Here is a 16,805-nt window from a genome sequence, read left to right on the forward strand (position 1 = left end):
TTTTTGTGGTATAGCTCCCATCAACACTAAGAGAAATTGCACTCATAATTCCATATGCTCCTTGATGGAAGTCTAAATAGAAACAAATGGACTTGCCTAGTCAAATACTGCCACCTCAGTTTCTCAGAAGATACCATTGCTTTCAAAAACCACAGCTGTTGAGCGTTCTAGAATCAAAAAGTGCTTTAGTTGAAAGAGTATTTTACTGAACTGCTGTTTTTCATTTGGACCATGTTTTGGTCTGGGAAGACAGAGATGTCAGGCAACCTGTGATGTGAATTTGGTGCTTGGTTCGCTGCCTGGCTTTTGGCTCTTGCATACGGAAGTCTGTACAATAATGCAAATATTTGAAATGCCTCACAGCGATGGAGCACACATTCCAGTCACTGCTGTAGCACTGGAATTGGAACAGCTGGCACCAGTTTTTAAATGCTAAACCGTTTTCTCAGCATGGGATACAGTGGATAGTATCCACATGGAAAGTCTTCTTATGAGACCGAGGGGAGCAATTATATATAAATCTAATTGTCTTGAACAGACAGGGAGCTAGAAGAGCTGTCTAGTACAATGCAATATAATGCAAGACAAATGTACAGCTAACATTCTCCAGTCAACACAAATTCTTAAAGAGAGGTGCTGAATCGCTGCAGCACACATTATTAGGATGATGCTCAGCTTACTACTGATCATGCAGACTGGAGAAGAATCATTGTGACACTCAGAATAGCTAGGGGAAGGCTAAAAATCTCAATCCCACAGCACAGATCTATGAATAAGCAGCAGTCAAACTGTGCTTGGGAAAGTATCAAACTGGACACAGGAATAGTTAAATATCTATACCCCATAAAGATTGTAGTTATTGATTTCGGATCTGATACTGCTAACAGCATCTGAGCAGCAATAATCTACACTGCTCCTGAAAGTGTTTGTTAGACTGAGGTCTTCTTATATTTTCCTCTCCAGCCAGATGTTCCACACTGCTAGCACTGTAAGCAACTGAGCTGCCTCCTGCAGCAGATGGGTGAATGAAGAGAAATTATGTCCTTGCCTCTCTGCAACAGCTTCAACAAATAACCACCCACTGCCCTCCCAAATCCCAAACCTGGGCTCCGTTTCAGTGTTCACTGGGTAAACCAATAGGAAGAAAGAAAAAGTATGCAAGAAATGTTGTTAACGAGAACATAGTAGTGGCAAGAAACAAGCTAAGTCAATGTTTTCAAGCTTGAGAAATCTATAGATCAAATTGTCAGTGTAGGCTGCAATGATCCCTGCGAACAAGAAATATGCAGGTGTCTCACTTGGCACTGAAGTCACAGTCTGTATCCATTTATTGTCAGGACAGTGTAGCTTCGTGACTAAGATTGAACCTATGGTCTCAAAAGCCAGGGTGTAAGAACAGTATGAACATAATTTCAAGAGAATTGTTGGGCTGATGTTTGCCACGGGCACCAAAAAGCAACACAGTGAGGCCCTAAATCACCAGATAAGGTCCTAACTGAAAACTGGGAAACTCCTTTGAAAGGGGGAAGGAATGTGAGAGGTAAAGATATTTTACTATGAGCTAACAAATGTTTGGGTTTTTTTCTGTTCTGGCCACTAAACACCTACAGCTAACCACAGAAATTGCTACCAGGTATGTCTGTTAGAAAATAAAAATACTAGCCAAATAATCATAGCACTTGCTAGCAATTAAGCAGAAGATTCATGTGGTTGGTACTCTGGCACTCTGAGTCAGACATTCACCCAAGCACATTTCAAAAGCACCGAAAGGCAACTCACATTGTCCTCCAGGGTGCTGTTACACCCAGGCTGAGCCAGCAGAAGCTTTACAATCTCCACGTGTCCGTGCTCACTAGCACACATCAAAGCTGTAGAGCCCTCATCATCCTGGATATTGACATCTGCACCGCAGGCCAGTAAAGCTTTAACCATGTCTATCCGGCCATGACTCACAGCTAGCATCAGTGCAGTCTGACCAGCCTGCATGGAGAAAAAAGGAAAACCCTAATAACTACAGAGACAATCAGTGACAAAGCATGAACGCTTTTTTTTCTATGTTTCTTCTGGGGGAAAAAAAATGTCATTTTAAACAGGACTCTCAAGGCTTTGATTGACATTATTTAAATAGCTTTTATGGATCATATATCCCACATTCACATAACTATTTCTTGAATTAATGGAAGATACCCAATCTATTTTCAGACATCTGTAGTTTTTCAAAGGAGCTAAATGCTGCAGAATTTGTAAATGCTGCCCAAAATTCAGTAATAGTTCTTTCACACAGTGATCAACCTTCATTTTTAGAAGAGGTGCAGACCTGAGGCTCAACTGCTCTTCCACAGCTCCATTTTGTATATAGCAATCAAAAACATACATAAAAAACCCAGAGATGATGAAAGCAAATGAGAGCAACATTTGAACCAATAAGAGCAGGGATGGGAGCATGGAAGGAACAATAAAAAGGCACAGGAATACAGCAGTAAGAATGTGCCTCGTGAACCGTTTGACTGACCTGGCTGGCTTTAGCATTCACATCCCCACAGCTGAACAGTTCCTCCACTATCCTCATGTCCTTCTCCGCTTCCACAGCTGCAAGTGCAGCAAGCATGATGGGGGTATAGCCAGCCTTGTTCTGATGATTTACATTACAGACATCTGCAGAAGGATGACATAATTTCTTCAGAAAACAAGAACCAAAAAAGCAGTAATTGTGCTAACCAACTGAATAAACTGTCAGTAGAGCAGCCTATAAAAAGAAAAAGTAACAACTGCCTTCATAATGGAGGCAATTCAAGGGAAGGTAGAGAAGCAAAAAAATTAACAGAGGGCTCTTGAGCCACAGAAAGAAAATAATTCTTTTGTACTGTGTGTTCAACACAAGAGAGAGCACAAAGACATTTTATATGTTATCATTTAGAGCTTTATTTGTACATTACTTTTTTCTTTTGTAAAAGCAACTGGTCTGAAATTTAGCATGATATTCAGAAACACTGTCAGGAGAGTCCTTAAGTTCTTCTCCCTAGGGCATCCATACTGCAGAATAAAAGTGGTCCAGAAGCATGGTCAGTGGAAAAGATATTTCTCTTCAGCACAAACATTTTCCTGCAACTGGTGTTACTTTAAAAATCTGCAAGTGTATTTCAACATGTTTTTGAAATGCCAAAAAACCACCCCTTTAAATTAAAGACTGCTGCCAGTTCTACAGTGTATTTGACCACAAACAAAACTGCTCTGGGAACAAATACAGGCAAGTCCTCTGACCAGTGCCAGCAAGTGACAAGATTTCTCCTTTTTGTTACCTTGCCTCCAGTCTGTCTTTGTTCTTAAAATTCTGCAGAAATTCAGCAGTGCTTATTGGTTTACTGGGCAGCAGGGTTTTCAGTGTGGTCATCGTATTGGAAAGCATGGACTCAGATTTACATAAACATTATTTATAGACTAGAGGTTAAATTGCACCACAGATATCTTAACAAGCAAAAATAGTTTAGGAAATTCTTCAGACTTAGGGCCACAGTATATTTTTTTATCAGTCAAAAGAACATTTCAGAAGCAATTCAAGTGCAGATGTAAGATATTGCAGATTTTTTTCATGTTAAATAGACATCAGTGATGATACCTTATAACCAGTGAACCAATACTATTTCAGACATCACTTCTGTGAAGCCACTGAAGCTAGAGAACACAACACTCTGCTACATGCATTACATCCTGAGTAATGAATAACTTTTGGAAGTGGTGCGCTCCTACTCTGACTACTGTACTTCAGCAGACTGTGTTTTCTGAGGTCACATTTAGCTCCTTTTCTACATGGCTAATGAGGGAAACTTTTCTCCTATTTGTCCTCTTGGTGACTCTGCCTCACGCTATTGAAAATTCTCTCATCTCACCTTGTCCACTCTGGTGTAAGAATCTATCTGTGGTATAACCACACTGCAAAACTGACCATAGTGACCATTCAGACACAGTCCAGAGGAAGATTGTGGAAACCTGAAAGAATATCCCTATTTGCAAACATTTTCCAGGTACTGGCATGAGCAGTGTTCTCCTGCAGAGAGAACTACCTGGGAATTACCTGTAACATGACTGTTACATTTTACAGTTAACACCCCTAGTGTTCATAGGCACACACTATATACACTAGCTGCCATAACCTGCAGGAGTCCTGACTTCCAGCAAGAGATGAGCATGTTCCTGCTGCTCTGAGACACCTAGGGAAGCAGAGGGGCAGCTCCCTCCCACCACACTGTGCTGCAGAGCCAGCCTGCCCTGTTTCACCACGCTCCTGACATTCCCTGCATTCCCCTGCTGTGACTCACTCTTCCCAAACACAGACTGCCTTCAAAAGGACCAGAGATTTCAAAGTGCTCACTTTCCTCTTGAGGAAGTCTCTGCATGTGTGACATATGTGCCAGGTTATCAAAGCTGAGATTTGTATCATTCATATCCTTGTTTATCTGATGCTACCTTTCTGGATTTATGAATATTTGCTTGGCTTATACTCCAGACATGCCATTGGCCTAGTTAAGCTTTCACAATTAACTGTGACAGGTTTTTTAACTAGTACAGAAAAACAAACTTCATTCAGGGAGCAAAACTAGGATTAAACAAATTAAACATCCATCCTGGGACCAATTGTAGTGTGTAACACCTTCTGCTGGATGCCATCTGGCATACTGAATGTGGGGAGCAGATACTCCAGAGTCTCCCCTTTGCCAGTACCCTTTCTCCATGTGTGTTGCAAGAGGATAAAGAAAAGGAAGCAACAAAAGCAACCACATGAAGCACCATCAGAATGCTTATGGACTAGGAAAATGGTCTGTGTGACAGAATGCCATACTGCTCCAGTTTCTCGGGAAAGTAGCATAGATGAGTCAATGTGGTGGCCAAAAAAAAGTTCTGCACTGCTCTAGACCAACTAGACTAGTTTGCAGGTTTAAGATGGCATTTGTATCTCAATGCATCTTCCTCCTTCACCACCCTACAGAGTACTGAGCAGCAGCTGTGCTGCCTCCAGAGAAAACTGCTGGAGACTGGTGCTGCTGAATGTGGGACTACAGTCCAAGAGTCAGGAATCTAACTATCTATCTCAACACTTATTTACTTAAGTGTTTTTTTAACTTATTTAAGTAGCATTACCTCCAAAGCTAGTACTAGAAACAAAGATTCTAGACCACTTAAATGAGCCAACTTCTGGAAGAAGACCAAACTTGGCCTCTAGTCCATCAAGAGCTTCACCCATGAGAATTGCAAAACCAAGAATAATTAAATAAAAATAAAGCAAACTTACTTGCATCCAGAAGAAGCTTTACAATTTCAAAGTTAGAATGCGAGACACTGTAATGCAGAGCTGTGTTTCCATTTCCATCTGCCATGTTGATGATGTGTCTGAGGACAGCAGGAGAGATCTCTTCAAAAGCAGTTATGTAGTCTCCAACCATTTCAGGGACAGCTGACTTCTGACTTGAGACACGAAACCACTCATGCTGGATGGTATTTAAACAAAACCTCTGCCGAAACCAAGACAGAAAAATTTACATATGGACAATCTATTTAAAGGATTTTCTATCCCATAAGTCAGCAATGCAGTACAAGTCTTTTTTAGTCTAATGTGGGAAGAAAGTATTCAGCTCACAAACAAGATGAAGCTTCCCCTCTGACTAAAGCCCACTTTAAAACACCAACTGTTTACTTCCTCTGACTTCAACTGACTTTTGTCTCTGAGGGCACAGAATTTTAGGATGAGAATACTCCCAGAATTAACAGTTAACAAATACTGGTGAATAGAGAAAAAGACTTGCACAATGATTTCCATTAAATACTTAGCTACGCTTATAAATCACTAATAAACTCATTATTTTCTCACTGGACTTAACACAACATCATGCTAAGTCAGTTAGGCCCAGTTCTGAGGCACAAATTATCAAATGCACAAAGTACATGAGAACTGGCTGGACAGCAGTTCTGAAGAAGAGCTGAGCATTACAAATGGTTACAAACTGAGCCCAACATCATATTGCCATGTAAAAGGTAAATACTGTTCTGGGATGAATGAATAGATTTATAGCTTGCATAGCACGTGATGAAGACCCTTCTTCCTGCCCAATACTGTGAAAACAACACATGAATCACTGAATGACACGAAATATTTGGTTCAAACTGTTTCAAAGTTGCAGCAAGAACGAACAGAAGTCAAGGAAATCTGACCTACTGGACAGACAGGAAGGACTGGAGATGCTCTGCTGGAAAGAACCTCTGGGGAAAGAAACGGTGTAACATTTGTTGTAGAAAAAAGGAAAATAAAGAAGAACCTGTTTTTCATTTCACCTGAAGGCTGGCTGGCTGTAGTCATAAGAGATTTTAGTTGCAGTGAGAAGACTGCACATTCAGGATACACTTTCCCATGGGTATGGACTGAGAGTGGAGTAGGAGCACCAGACCAGGTGACTTGTCTGTTGTGACAAGGTAGAGAGAGCAGATCTCACCGTGAGCCACAGTCACCACCAGCTCTGACTCTGGGACACTTTCTCTAACCTGGAAGGACCACAATATCTTTCCCATAAACTCTGACCTGCAAGGTGGCCAGTAAATTCAAGAGCAATTCTGCAGAGAAAACTTTATCTAGCCTCTGGGGAAAACACACCAGTAGCTCTAGAAGTAGCCCGTGTCTGGTAAAGAGAAAATTTTCTATACACACCAGTGCTACCTATGCATCTATACAATGCAAACACATCAACAGAATATTTTACATCAGTGCTACTATAATGTGATGTATGTATTCTGTAAACATAGAGTTGAAATGCAAAAGTGGCCATAAACTCACACAACTTAATTTTTTAAATTATTTCAGGCAGTGCTGAGTTCTAAGTACCACTAAGAAACTATTTTTAGTTACAGTATCACACACATTAATAAACAAACAACATACTTTTAAAATTCAATTCAAATTTAAATTCAATTAATCCATCACATTCAAAAAGGTGTAGTCCACAGCTCTTTCTGTGTAAACAGCAGCTACAAGAGCTGAGGTTTGCTGGAAGAGCTTGGGACAACTTATACAGATCCTCAGCTATACTGACATTTAACATGTTTGGACAAAACTTCTTTATCAGCAGACAGACAGAGGACAAGAGCTGAATAGTCTGCAGCTACCACCTACAAGGCACTGCTTGTGCTAGAAAACACTTTAGGCACAAGAAAGAAAAATGTAAATTCAAATTACACTTCCAAGGCAGAGATCATCATCTGGCTTTGCCATTTTTGACATTTTCAACTCCAAGAGGGCCTAAAGCATTTGTTGTTTTCATGCCTAAACTACTCCTGAAGGACAAACAAAGAAATAAAAACGGTGTGTCACAACTGAATGAAACAACCTTTCAAAACATTCCCTGGACCACAGATGTCAGTACCAGACAGAGTATTAGAGAGACAGCATTACTATGTCATACAGACAACATTATTGTCTTTAAGAAGCTGCAGATGCTCTGTAGTAGAGGAGAATGACACAGAATTGTTGTTGCCTTTTATATCACTGCACAAGTGTAACAAATGCGAAATTCAATTTCCTATCATTGAGCAGTGTTCCTTTGCTTGCAGACTGCCCTCACAGAGTAGCGTAGGCAAACCCTACGTGAGGCATTTCCAATAAGACAAATACAACTTTATTTCTTGAGACTTGAATATTTCTCAAGTATTAACAATGAATCCTCCTAACTCTCTGCAGCACTGATAAAAAACGCCAGTGCAGTAAAAAAGACAAACAACATCCCTGTGCTTAGAAGAAGGCAGATCACCTAGTGCTTCAGAACAGACTCTGAGGTTTCTTCATAGGAAGCAACAGGCTCTTCACCCACTGCAGTCTCCTAATGAGAGGCCTGAGAGCTGCCCACAGCAGTGCTATACAAAAAAACCCACAGAAATAACACAGGAATGCACAGGTGTGTTGAAACTGTTTTCATGTTGCTGTTTTTATGGGTATGCCTTGGGACAGCAACACTGAAGCACGCAAAGCACAAGTATATTCTCCGGATGGAAGTGTCCGGATAGAAAGAGCTTCGTGACTCTTGCAGGAAAGATTAAATCCTCTTCTGCCAGCCACTGCAGTGCTGGTCCTGTAAAACCAGAAGCTACCTCTTCCTGAAGTTTTTCTATTGCATCTCAAGAGAGAATTTTCACCTGTACTGCTTACCACATCTTTGTTGGTTAACGCCTTGGGGTCATCAATGTTGTTTCTCAGCAGGTTACAGGCAGAAAGCATCTTTTCACTTAGCTCGTACCTGAGGGAGAAAGCAAAATACAATAAAAATTTCAATTTTTATCTTAGCATTTCAGTATAGAAACATTTGTTTTTCTGAAAGTTCTCTGGGAATTAAAGTTTCCAGGCAAGCCATCTGCTCCTATCATGCAGAAGCCACTCTGGCAGCTCTTCTCACAGACACTCCCTCCACACTGAATGGAGATGAGTGTGGGAAGAGCAACAAGAACGGAGAATGGGAAACACATCACTTTTGTGCTCTAAGACTTGGCAACTCTTCTAGTGGAAATTCTCACCTACTGCTGTAGGACTGCAGAGCTCACACTGTATGCTATGTGCTTGGATTACTTGATTGACAAGGAGAAATGCCAGTAGTTGTGATGGAAACAGAATTAAGCAGTGGGAAACAGCTCAAGAGGTGCCTCCCTGTCAGCTCCCATTCACTGGAACTAGCTTTTCTCATCCCACCCACTCTGGAATTTACTCTTTACCCAGCTCCCTTTAATTTTTACACTTCCACTCCTTTGTGATTACAAATTTCAAAACTTATGGTAGGCCAAAAATAAGGTCAAGGCCTGTGCCACGTCATACCAAGCCGCAGCAAACTACCTTTGCCTACAACCTGCACAGTGGAAAATGGCAAGTTTTCCAGAATATTCTCCCAAAAAGCAGAGAAGCTAACACACTTGTGTAAGATGAGCATTTTAGCCCTCAAGGATTACAAGCCAGGTGCTAGTGCAAGCAGAGCAATGAAATTCTCCACCATTGCATGGACCACGGCCATACCTGGCCATGTGCCCTGACTCTTCCCCTCAGGGGGCACTGCCAGGGCAGTCAGCTTGCAAAGAACATGCTTCTTTAGCACACATGGCTATCTAAGCTGTTCTGCTGCTCCTCTTCCCAATCACCCCTTGCTACTGTAAATACAAATAAGAGAGCTCTTTTGAGAGACTGCCCATTTTTTTCTGCCACCTGTAATACAACAGGCTATCCTATAGTACTGTATAAACTAAGCACAGGGCTCTTCAAAATACACATCTCCAGGGCCTCCAAACTCTTAATTATTAATTTCTGCACCTCTTTTATTTAATAGCTGACAATTACAGATAATTTGAAGCTAAGCTACATCTCCAGTGAAACATGACATTAATTTTGTTAATACAAAATTTTCCAAATTAACACACTGGCAAACCTGGATATCTGTAAGATATCTGTTCACTGTCTCGGTTTATACTTCCTTTTGCCATTTGCTAACGAAGAATCAGTAAAAAGTTACCACTCTACTGCTTTCCATACACAAAAAAGCACAGCCCTGTCCGTTAAATCCTACTTTACTCAGCAATTTGAAATGTACCCTAAGACACGACATGTTGAACAAGTGTGTGACGGCAGAAAATGTGTTACAGTATACAATCTCATACTGTATGAAGCACACAGTCTCAGGGTGGACAGTGTCCTCAGTGCTGTACCCCGTCATCTTACCGTGCCATGGCTGAGATGCTGTGGAAGGTGCAAATGCAAGAGGCGCTCCCAGCAGGCTGCTGCCCTGGTGTGCATGGCTCAAGATTAATTTGTTTGCTTACTGACTGTTTTACAGAACAGGATGTTAACAAGGCATCGCCTGCTCCCAAGTGAGTGCCAGTTGTGACTTGAGAGAGCCTCTGCTGGGGAGCCACCAGGGTCTAGCTGTTAATGAATCATTTAAAGTCAATGGGGTCAGCTGCTGGAAAGGATGGATACCCTCTGACACCTTCTTCCTGCTCACACACAGTCATTTTGCCATGAAACTGCTTCTGGCTACCCACTTGAGGAGAAGGGAAGCAGGAAGCAGCCAGCCCGTGCTGGGGCTGATCTTTCTCCACAAGCACAGCCCACACAGCCTGCCCCATGACACGAGGCAGAGGTGACCTCCTCCAGAGGCACATTCTGCAGAGGGTGGGCAGCCTACCTCTCTCTGATTTCCACCTCCTCGGGCTCACACTCTGGGAGGGGAGCATCCTTCTCTGCCCCCACAGAGGCGCAGACCTCGGCAGCCTGTGGGGTGGGCTGCTTCTCCTCCGAGTGCTGGTTGCAGGGGTACTCGTGGCTCTCACACTCCTCCTCCGAATCCGAAGAGGAGCTCTCCTCGGAGCTGGAGTCATCGCTGGATGTGGTCTCATACCTGTGGGCAGAACGGGCAGGGCAGAGATGCTTGCTCAGTGCCATTCAGCAGCCGCCAGTACCTGCTTGCACTGGTGTAAGTGCGAAAATGTCCTGCAAGAGCTTTGTCCTCCTGTTTTTACCTCAGAGACCTCTTCTACTCACTGAACTCAGTGTTACTGACAAATGACACTGTCAGTATTACGTACACAGTGTGTAATGAAAGAACAACAACCTCTTTTAAATGTAAGTCTTAACATTTTGTCAGCCTTGCCTTATTCCCAAAATGAAATTACGTTGTTCAGTGTAAATTTTATTGCCTTACTAGATATAAGCAGGGAAGCTAACAAACCTATGATAACTTTCCCTTACAATATGTAATGATACTTTTAGCTAATATGTAGGAAATTAGGTAAGTGAGATATTCAGGCTACATACCGTACAAAGCATTTGTACTAAAGAATAGCTAATCTGAGGAAAGAGATAGAAAAGCTATATAAAAACAATTTGATGAAACCATTTCAAAGGTTTTCGTAAGGGCAAGTAACATTTTTTAAGAAGACAATTTTCCATACTATCTTCTGTATTTGTACAGGATGGTCTCTGTATATATTTAACACAAAGTCTGAAAAATTAATTCTAGGGCAATGGCATCGCTTGCTGTATTGTTTAATAGCATAATGCTGCGCTTGTCAGCTACCAAAGATACATACAAGTTTTCCTTACTAAAGCATTGCTTGAGAAATATCCCTATGGCTGTCTGAGGTTGTTTCATTTTCCTGTGGTAAATCTGGCAGCAATGTAATGTACAGGTACTTGAGACTGGTATCATATATGACTTGCAAGCACAAGAGGATTAAGAGCAGCTCAGCTGCTCAATTCTTCCTTCTGATCCTTGCACTCAATAGTTGCACCTCAGCCTGAAGGACAGGCCAAACCCATGCATGTGTTCCTGGGTTCCTTCTCTTCTTCCCACTGTGAAAAGTGCTGCAGTAACAGATGTTTTGGAGACAGGTCTCTTACCCGCCATTAATGCCAACAAACTGCAGGTTCTTCTTGGTGTTGCTCAAATCCTTCTTCCCATCTCTTTTCTTCATGATAGATTTGAGTGTGTTCTCATTATTAGTACATACTGTTAGAAAGGGAGACAAAGCACACATATCAGTATAAATCCGTAGCCAGCTTTGAATGCAGCAGCATTATAGCTGATTTTTCAAAACAACTCTATTTTTCAACAGCTATCTGTGTAATTTACCATCTGAAGATGGTTTTCTAATATGCATACAGTCATGGTTTGATATGCACATCGGAAACCCAGAACAACAGCTTCAAAATCAGCTCTCTTAATTAAAAAGTTGTTAGTTAGTTAAGCCTAACTTTTCCCACTTAAAACATGCTGCTAATCTTTGTGATGTTTTAGAACACTTTAAGACATGAGCTTTTTGTTTTTCTTTGCTATTTTTGAAATACTTCGAACACTAAAATAGGTTATTCTGTTAACAAAATCTTAATTCTTTGTGTCAGAGAGCAGCAGCTCCTTGCCAAAATGAACACATTAATATAGACAGCATGTTTAACATTACATACAGAATATTTAACAAACGATTCAACAGGGTAGGTAGGTTCAACCAAGGACCGTCTTCTAGATTTAGTATTCATTGAAACAACTTTTACACCAATCTTTATGCAAAGGACAGGTAAAACATGTATAAAAATTTAAGCATTTTAAAAAGTCATTATTAACCCTCTATCTTTCAGTAGATTTTTCATAGGAAGACTAAATGTCATTTCACTGATGCACTACAATCTTGCCATTTAAAAGCTCACCACTACCTGTAGACACACAGTGTCACACAGTGACTTGACCCTCAGCTGCATCTTTTCCTGCTTTTTGCATTTTTGAGAATATCGATAACCTTCTTTAACTGTATTTCATATTCAGACTCCACCAGCATGATGAAAGGTGAATGTGAGCCAGTCATTACCATAGAGACCTGAGGCCAGCTGATCATCCGTCAGGTTAATGGGAGCAAGAGCTTTATCCTGAGAGGAAAAAGACTTCCTTCCCCGAGAAGCTTCCACCAGGGGAGTCTTCCTCTCCTCCTCTGTGGGCACAGTGTCCTGCTCCAATTTCAGTGTTCGCAAATTTGAAGTTAAGTGTGTGTTTGCAAGTTGGCCATGAGGGATGTACTCCAAAGTAGCACCTGCCAAAGAAGACAGCAAGCATCATGGAGGAGTCAAACAAAAGTATTTCCATCAAAAGTTTTTTTCCACTGGAAGAAAAAAACAAACTGGAAAAAAAGGGCAATGCTTGTCCTTTAAAATACGCTTTTCTGAGGACCTACTAGGAAAAAGACTGTGATTGTTTTCAGAAAATGCAAAAAAATGGCCATGAGTTTTTCTTTTGATAAAGACATACAATACAAAGACAAGCTATAAAGATTTTGACTTTAAAATGCATGAAAGGAATGGTCCTTCTTTCTCCTTCTCTTTCAGTATGAGCAGTGACCTCAGCTCCTGCAGCCCTAGTCAGGGCGGGCTCACTGAGCTGCTCTTCGATGAAACGCCTGAAAAGCACAGCACGTTCACAGGCTCTGAAGGTTTTTTCTGCATGTAACCTTTTTGTTGTACTTGTTTTTTAAGATATGTCATTTTCCATGAAAGAAGAAAATTTTCAGGAATTTTTCCTTTTTTCCCAGTACTCAAACTAATTCTGAAAGCTATGTGCTTTGCCCAGTTACTGAGAAAACTGCAATAAACTCCCACACACTACATTTCTTTCTTTCTTTTTTTTTGGTCAGGATTGTAGTGAGCCAGTAGTTGTATTTAAATCAAATTCCAAATGTTTGGGTTATACTTTTTTCCCTTGCTGATTTGCTGGCGTTCACTCACTTTTTCCTGTTGTGCATTCAAAAGGCAGTGCTAATTACACACAGACTTTTACAGACTCCCCTGGAGTTAGTCCAGCTGTGCTATTACAACTTCTCTACAAATCTGCACAAATGCTTTTGTCTGTGGAACACAGAGCGTTTTTTTACACACATGTCTCCCTAAGTGATCTTGTTAGCATTTAAGGAAAAAAAAAGCTGAAGTTGCTTCAAACTTGTTTCAAACATTATCACTTTTTTTTTCCACTGAGTTTTTGCTCCATGATGTGCGCCTCCGTATTATTTTTTGCCTTTGTATTTATCAAGAATTAAGGTACAGCCTTCTCATTCAAATACGAGTGGCACTGCACAGGGTGCTAATACACTATAGTAAGGTAAATTCCAAACATTAATTTTTAGACACACAGCTACATCTCTGTCTACCAAGCTGTTCATTTTAGACTGCCTTTTCCCCTTGTTACTTCACCTCAGTAAATTTTTCCCACAACAGGACGTAACCAAGCTTATTTTTCCAAACACTGTCACTTCCCAGCAGCTTCCTCCTTTTTGCTCCCATTCCCACCCAAGTCTCTGAGATTCCAACCAGGTGTCACCCCACATGTGTTTCCCACAGCACCCTTCTCCAGCAGTGAGGCCCATTGCCCAGCTCCACCATGGCTTATAGCTTCTCCAACACACAGGTGAAGCTGTCTGCAGGAAGGGCATGCAGCAGGGTCTCGACAGTCATGTCACTACAAGCACAGCACAAAGGCTCTTCCTTAGGAGTGAAGTGTGTGTGTGTGATGGTGGCAGCTTCCCGAGGCCCTCTGCATAGGAGCAACCCTTCTGGAGACATGTCTGAGCACCTGGACACCCATGAAAAGCAAGAGGGAAGTCCTGCCCTTGCTCCCCCACCACTCCCCACGTTGCAGCACTGACAAACTTTGGTCAGGTCTCTTCCCAACAGCAAGCACCAGCCCTCATTCAACAGCTGAAGAGAAGAAGGCTGCCAAGGTGGTAGAACAACAAGCCAAAACCAATGATTTTTTAAAACTGCCTTAAGCTGAAAACAAGCAACTGTGTCTTTGCTTGCTTAAAGCTGTGACAGGTACAATTAAAGAGTATCAAGCACAGTAATCATTTCCAGCCACAGCTGGTGGTGGCTGCCTGGGCTGGTTTTACCAGGTCACCCCTTCTGCTCCAGACTGGCCTCTGAGGACATGGGAAGGAGTAAAGAAAACCTGTTCTGAAGTATCCAGGGATATGCAAAGAGTCCAAAGATGCCCTGGTTTGCTTTCAGCAGAACTGTCTGCATCCTCTGCCAGATATCACAGTTCTCCTACAAAAGCAGCTGTGACAACCATGCTGTGTCTGGAGGCAGAGGTGGGCTTGTGCATGCCAGAGCTGAGGGCAGGACTCTGGCAGGGCAAAGTGGGGCTCCAGCCTGAGGTGAACCAACAGCAGCAGCTGGTGGACCCCTGTCATCCCCCAAAGCCTGAGCCTGAATTTCCCCAGGTGTCTCAGGGGAGGGAGCTGCAGGGCAGGACAGACAGAAAGGAGGACAGTAGTAGACTTCTGTCCCCCGATTCACAGCCTCTCCTGAACCTGCCATCAAATCAACATGATTTCAGTAGGTTCTCTCTTCTGGTACATGCACCATTGGCTGAGAAGCATGATACTGAATTGAGGATCTAGGGCATGATGTCCATGCCTTCCAATGAAGAAGCAAAGGGCTCTGCTCAGCTGGCCCCTGGCACCTGACAAAAGAGGATGACATCAAGACTTGAGGGCAAGGAGACAATAAATGTGCATTAGGCTAACCAGTCAGTGCACTTATTCTCCCTGCAAAGCTCTTAGATGTCTACACTTACTGCATGCACAGTACCCAATGACGAGGGAAAGAGAGCTTTGGGTTCAACTCAGTATTAATGCTGCAAGCTGTTAATTATCATTTAATATCAGCTCCCAGGCCTTCCCCTTTTCAAGACAGCAAACATAAACCTGGAGAGCACTCAAATCACTGAGAAAAACATACCATGATTTACTACACTGATCCACTGCTGTGCTAACCAAAAAGCCAAATGAACTGAATTCCTTCTTCCTCCAACAGAACTGCAGGGCCACTCTTAGGGCTGGAGGTGGCACACACCTCTCCAGTGTGGGAATGAAACCCTGGCTGAAGATCACCACCAATCTACACAGATCTTAACACAGACTCTTCCTCTCACTTCACAGAGATCTCAAGTATGCTTGAGCAGAATCCCTCTCCAGGTTGTGGTGCACAGCACTGACAGCAAAAACAGGTCAATACTTAGTCAGGCACTGCCTCCAAACAGAAACCCTTGGGCAGGCTGGCCCTGATGATATTCCTTAGCTTACAGTTCCAGGTAAATACTGCAAACATGATTTAAGTTTCTAAGTACTGATACAGAATAGCAAATACAGCAGGGAGTTGTCAAAAACTTCTTATGTATTTTGCAACATAGTAGAGGATTTTGGAAAAAATCAGGAGTAATTTAGAGGCAAAAGTATGACACAACAGAACAAAAAAAATTTGCTAACTTCAACTGTACGTAAACACGCAGAAAGCTGCTCTCATCAGTTTCAGAGGGAAACATGTGATTGCAGCATCTTCAGGGGTATAGCTCCAACGGTTTGAAGGATCGAGAGCATCTGTTTTTTATTTTTTAGAAGGAATCTCCTCTCATAAATCATTTGTGCTTCTTTTGAAAATCTCACCAATTTAAACTAGCAAAGCTGCTACAGAGAAGCAACAGATTACCCATGCCATTTCTGGCACCTATACTATCTACATACTATGATTAGGATGCAATTTTCCTTCCTAACTGCAGACCTTCCCTTACATTTATGACACCACAAGTAGTCATGCTGTTAGCTAGCTCAGGGAATTCAACAGATTCTTTTGAAATTGTGATGAACTCATGGAAACAGAAGTCTGGCCTTCATCTGCTTTTGAAAATTTCCATTTAGTTTGATGGAAGCAAACCTAAGTATTATCATAAAAACAATTTAGCTTGACAATACTTTTATCCCACTGGAAACAAGAGAAGTGCAAACAAGACTGGGGGATTAAATAGCATCAGGATGAGAACCTAGCTCTCTGGCTGGAACATCACAGGCTTCTAGTTTAAAAAAGCGCAGAAGCTTACTGTGTGGTAGCTGTGCAAAGATTTTATTTTTAACCTTTTGGTCAGTGCAAGCATTTATTTGCATAATATGTTTATAATGGTCAGTGATACAAGCTACACATTCCCCACTAAAGACAGTGCACAAATACTGTCTGGAGCATATATAGCAAGGAAATACTTCTCTTTCACACAGCAAGTTTTCTTCATGGTAACAAAAAGCTCACTGCAAAATTATTTTAACTCAAGTACTCTCCTCCAGTGCTTTTAAATCTACATGCCTAAAAAGCTTTTTTAAATATAAATTATTTTAATCCACTTTCAATTTGGTCAACTTATCAGAACTGGTTAAGAAAAAAACCCATTCTACTAAGGTACATAAAAAGGCAGTAATGAGCAAAC

General features: G+C 41.7%; 1 protein-coding gene across 4 annotated transcripts in view; it reads right to left on the reverse strand.

The window, feature by feature from the left end:
- The window catches only part of KANK1 (KN motif and ankyrin repeat domains 1), a 126,437-nt gene that overhangs the window by 2,106 nt on the left and 107,526 nt on the right, over positions 1-16,805 (reverse strand). For all 4 annotated transcript variants that reach the window (XM_088155948.1, XM_014881761.2, XM_088155947.1 and 1 more), the window contains 7 exons: positions 12,376-12,594; positions 11,414-11,522; positions 10,200-10,412; positions 8,186-8,273; positions 5,288-5,507; positions 2,513-2,655; positions 1,780-1,980 (listed from right to left, as the gene is read on the reverse strand). In XM_088155948.1, coding sequence (XP_088012074.1) covers positions 1,780-1,980; positions 2,513-2,655; positions 5,288-5,507; positions 8,186-8,273; positions 10,200-10,412; positions 11,414-11,522; positions 12,376-12,594 — 1,193 coding nt within the window. The remainder of the gene's footprint in view (positions 1-1,779; positions 1,981-2,512; positions 2,656-5,287; positions 5,508-8,185; positions 8,274-10,199; positions 10,413-11,413; positions 11,523-12,375; positions 12,595-16,805) is intronic.

Source organism: Sturnus vulgaris, chromosome Z, assembly GCF_052056855.1.
Source record: "Sturnus vulgaris isolate bStuVul1 chromosome Z, bStuVul1.hap1, whole genome shotgun sequence".
Lineage (NCBI taxonomy): Eukaryota > Metazoa > Chordata > Aves > Passeriformes > Sturnidae > Sturnus > Sturnus vulgaris.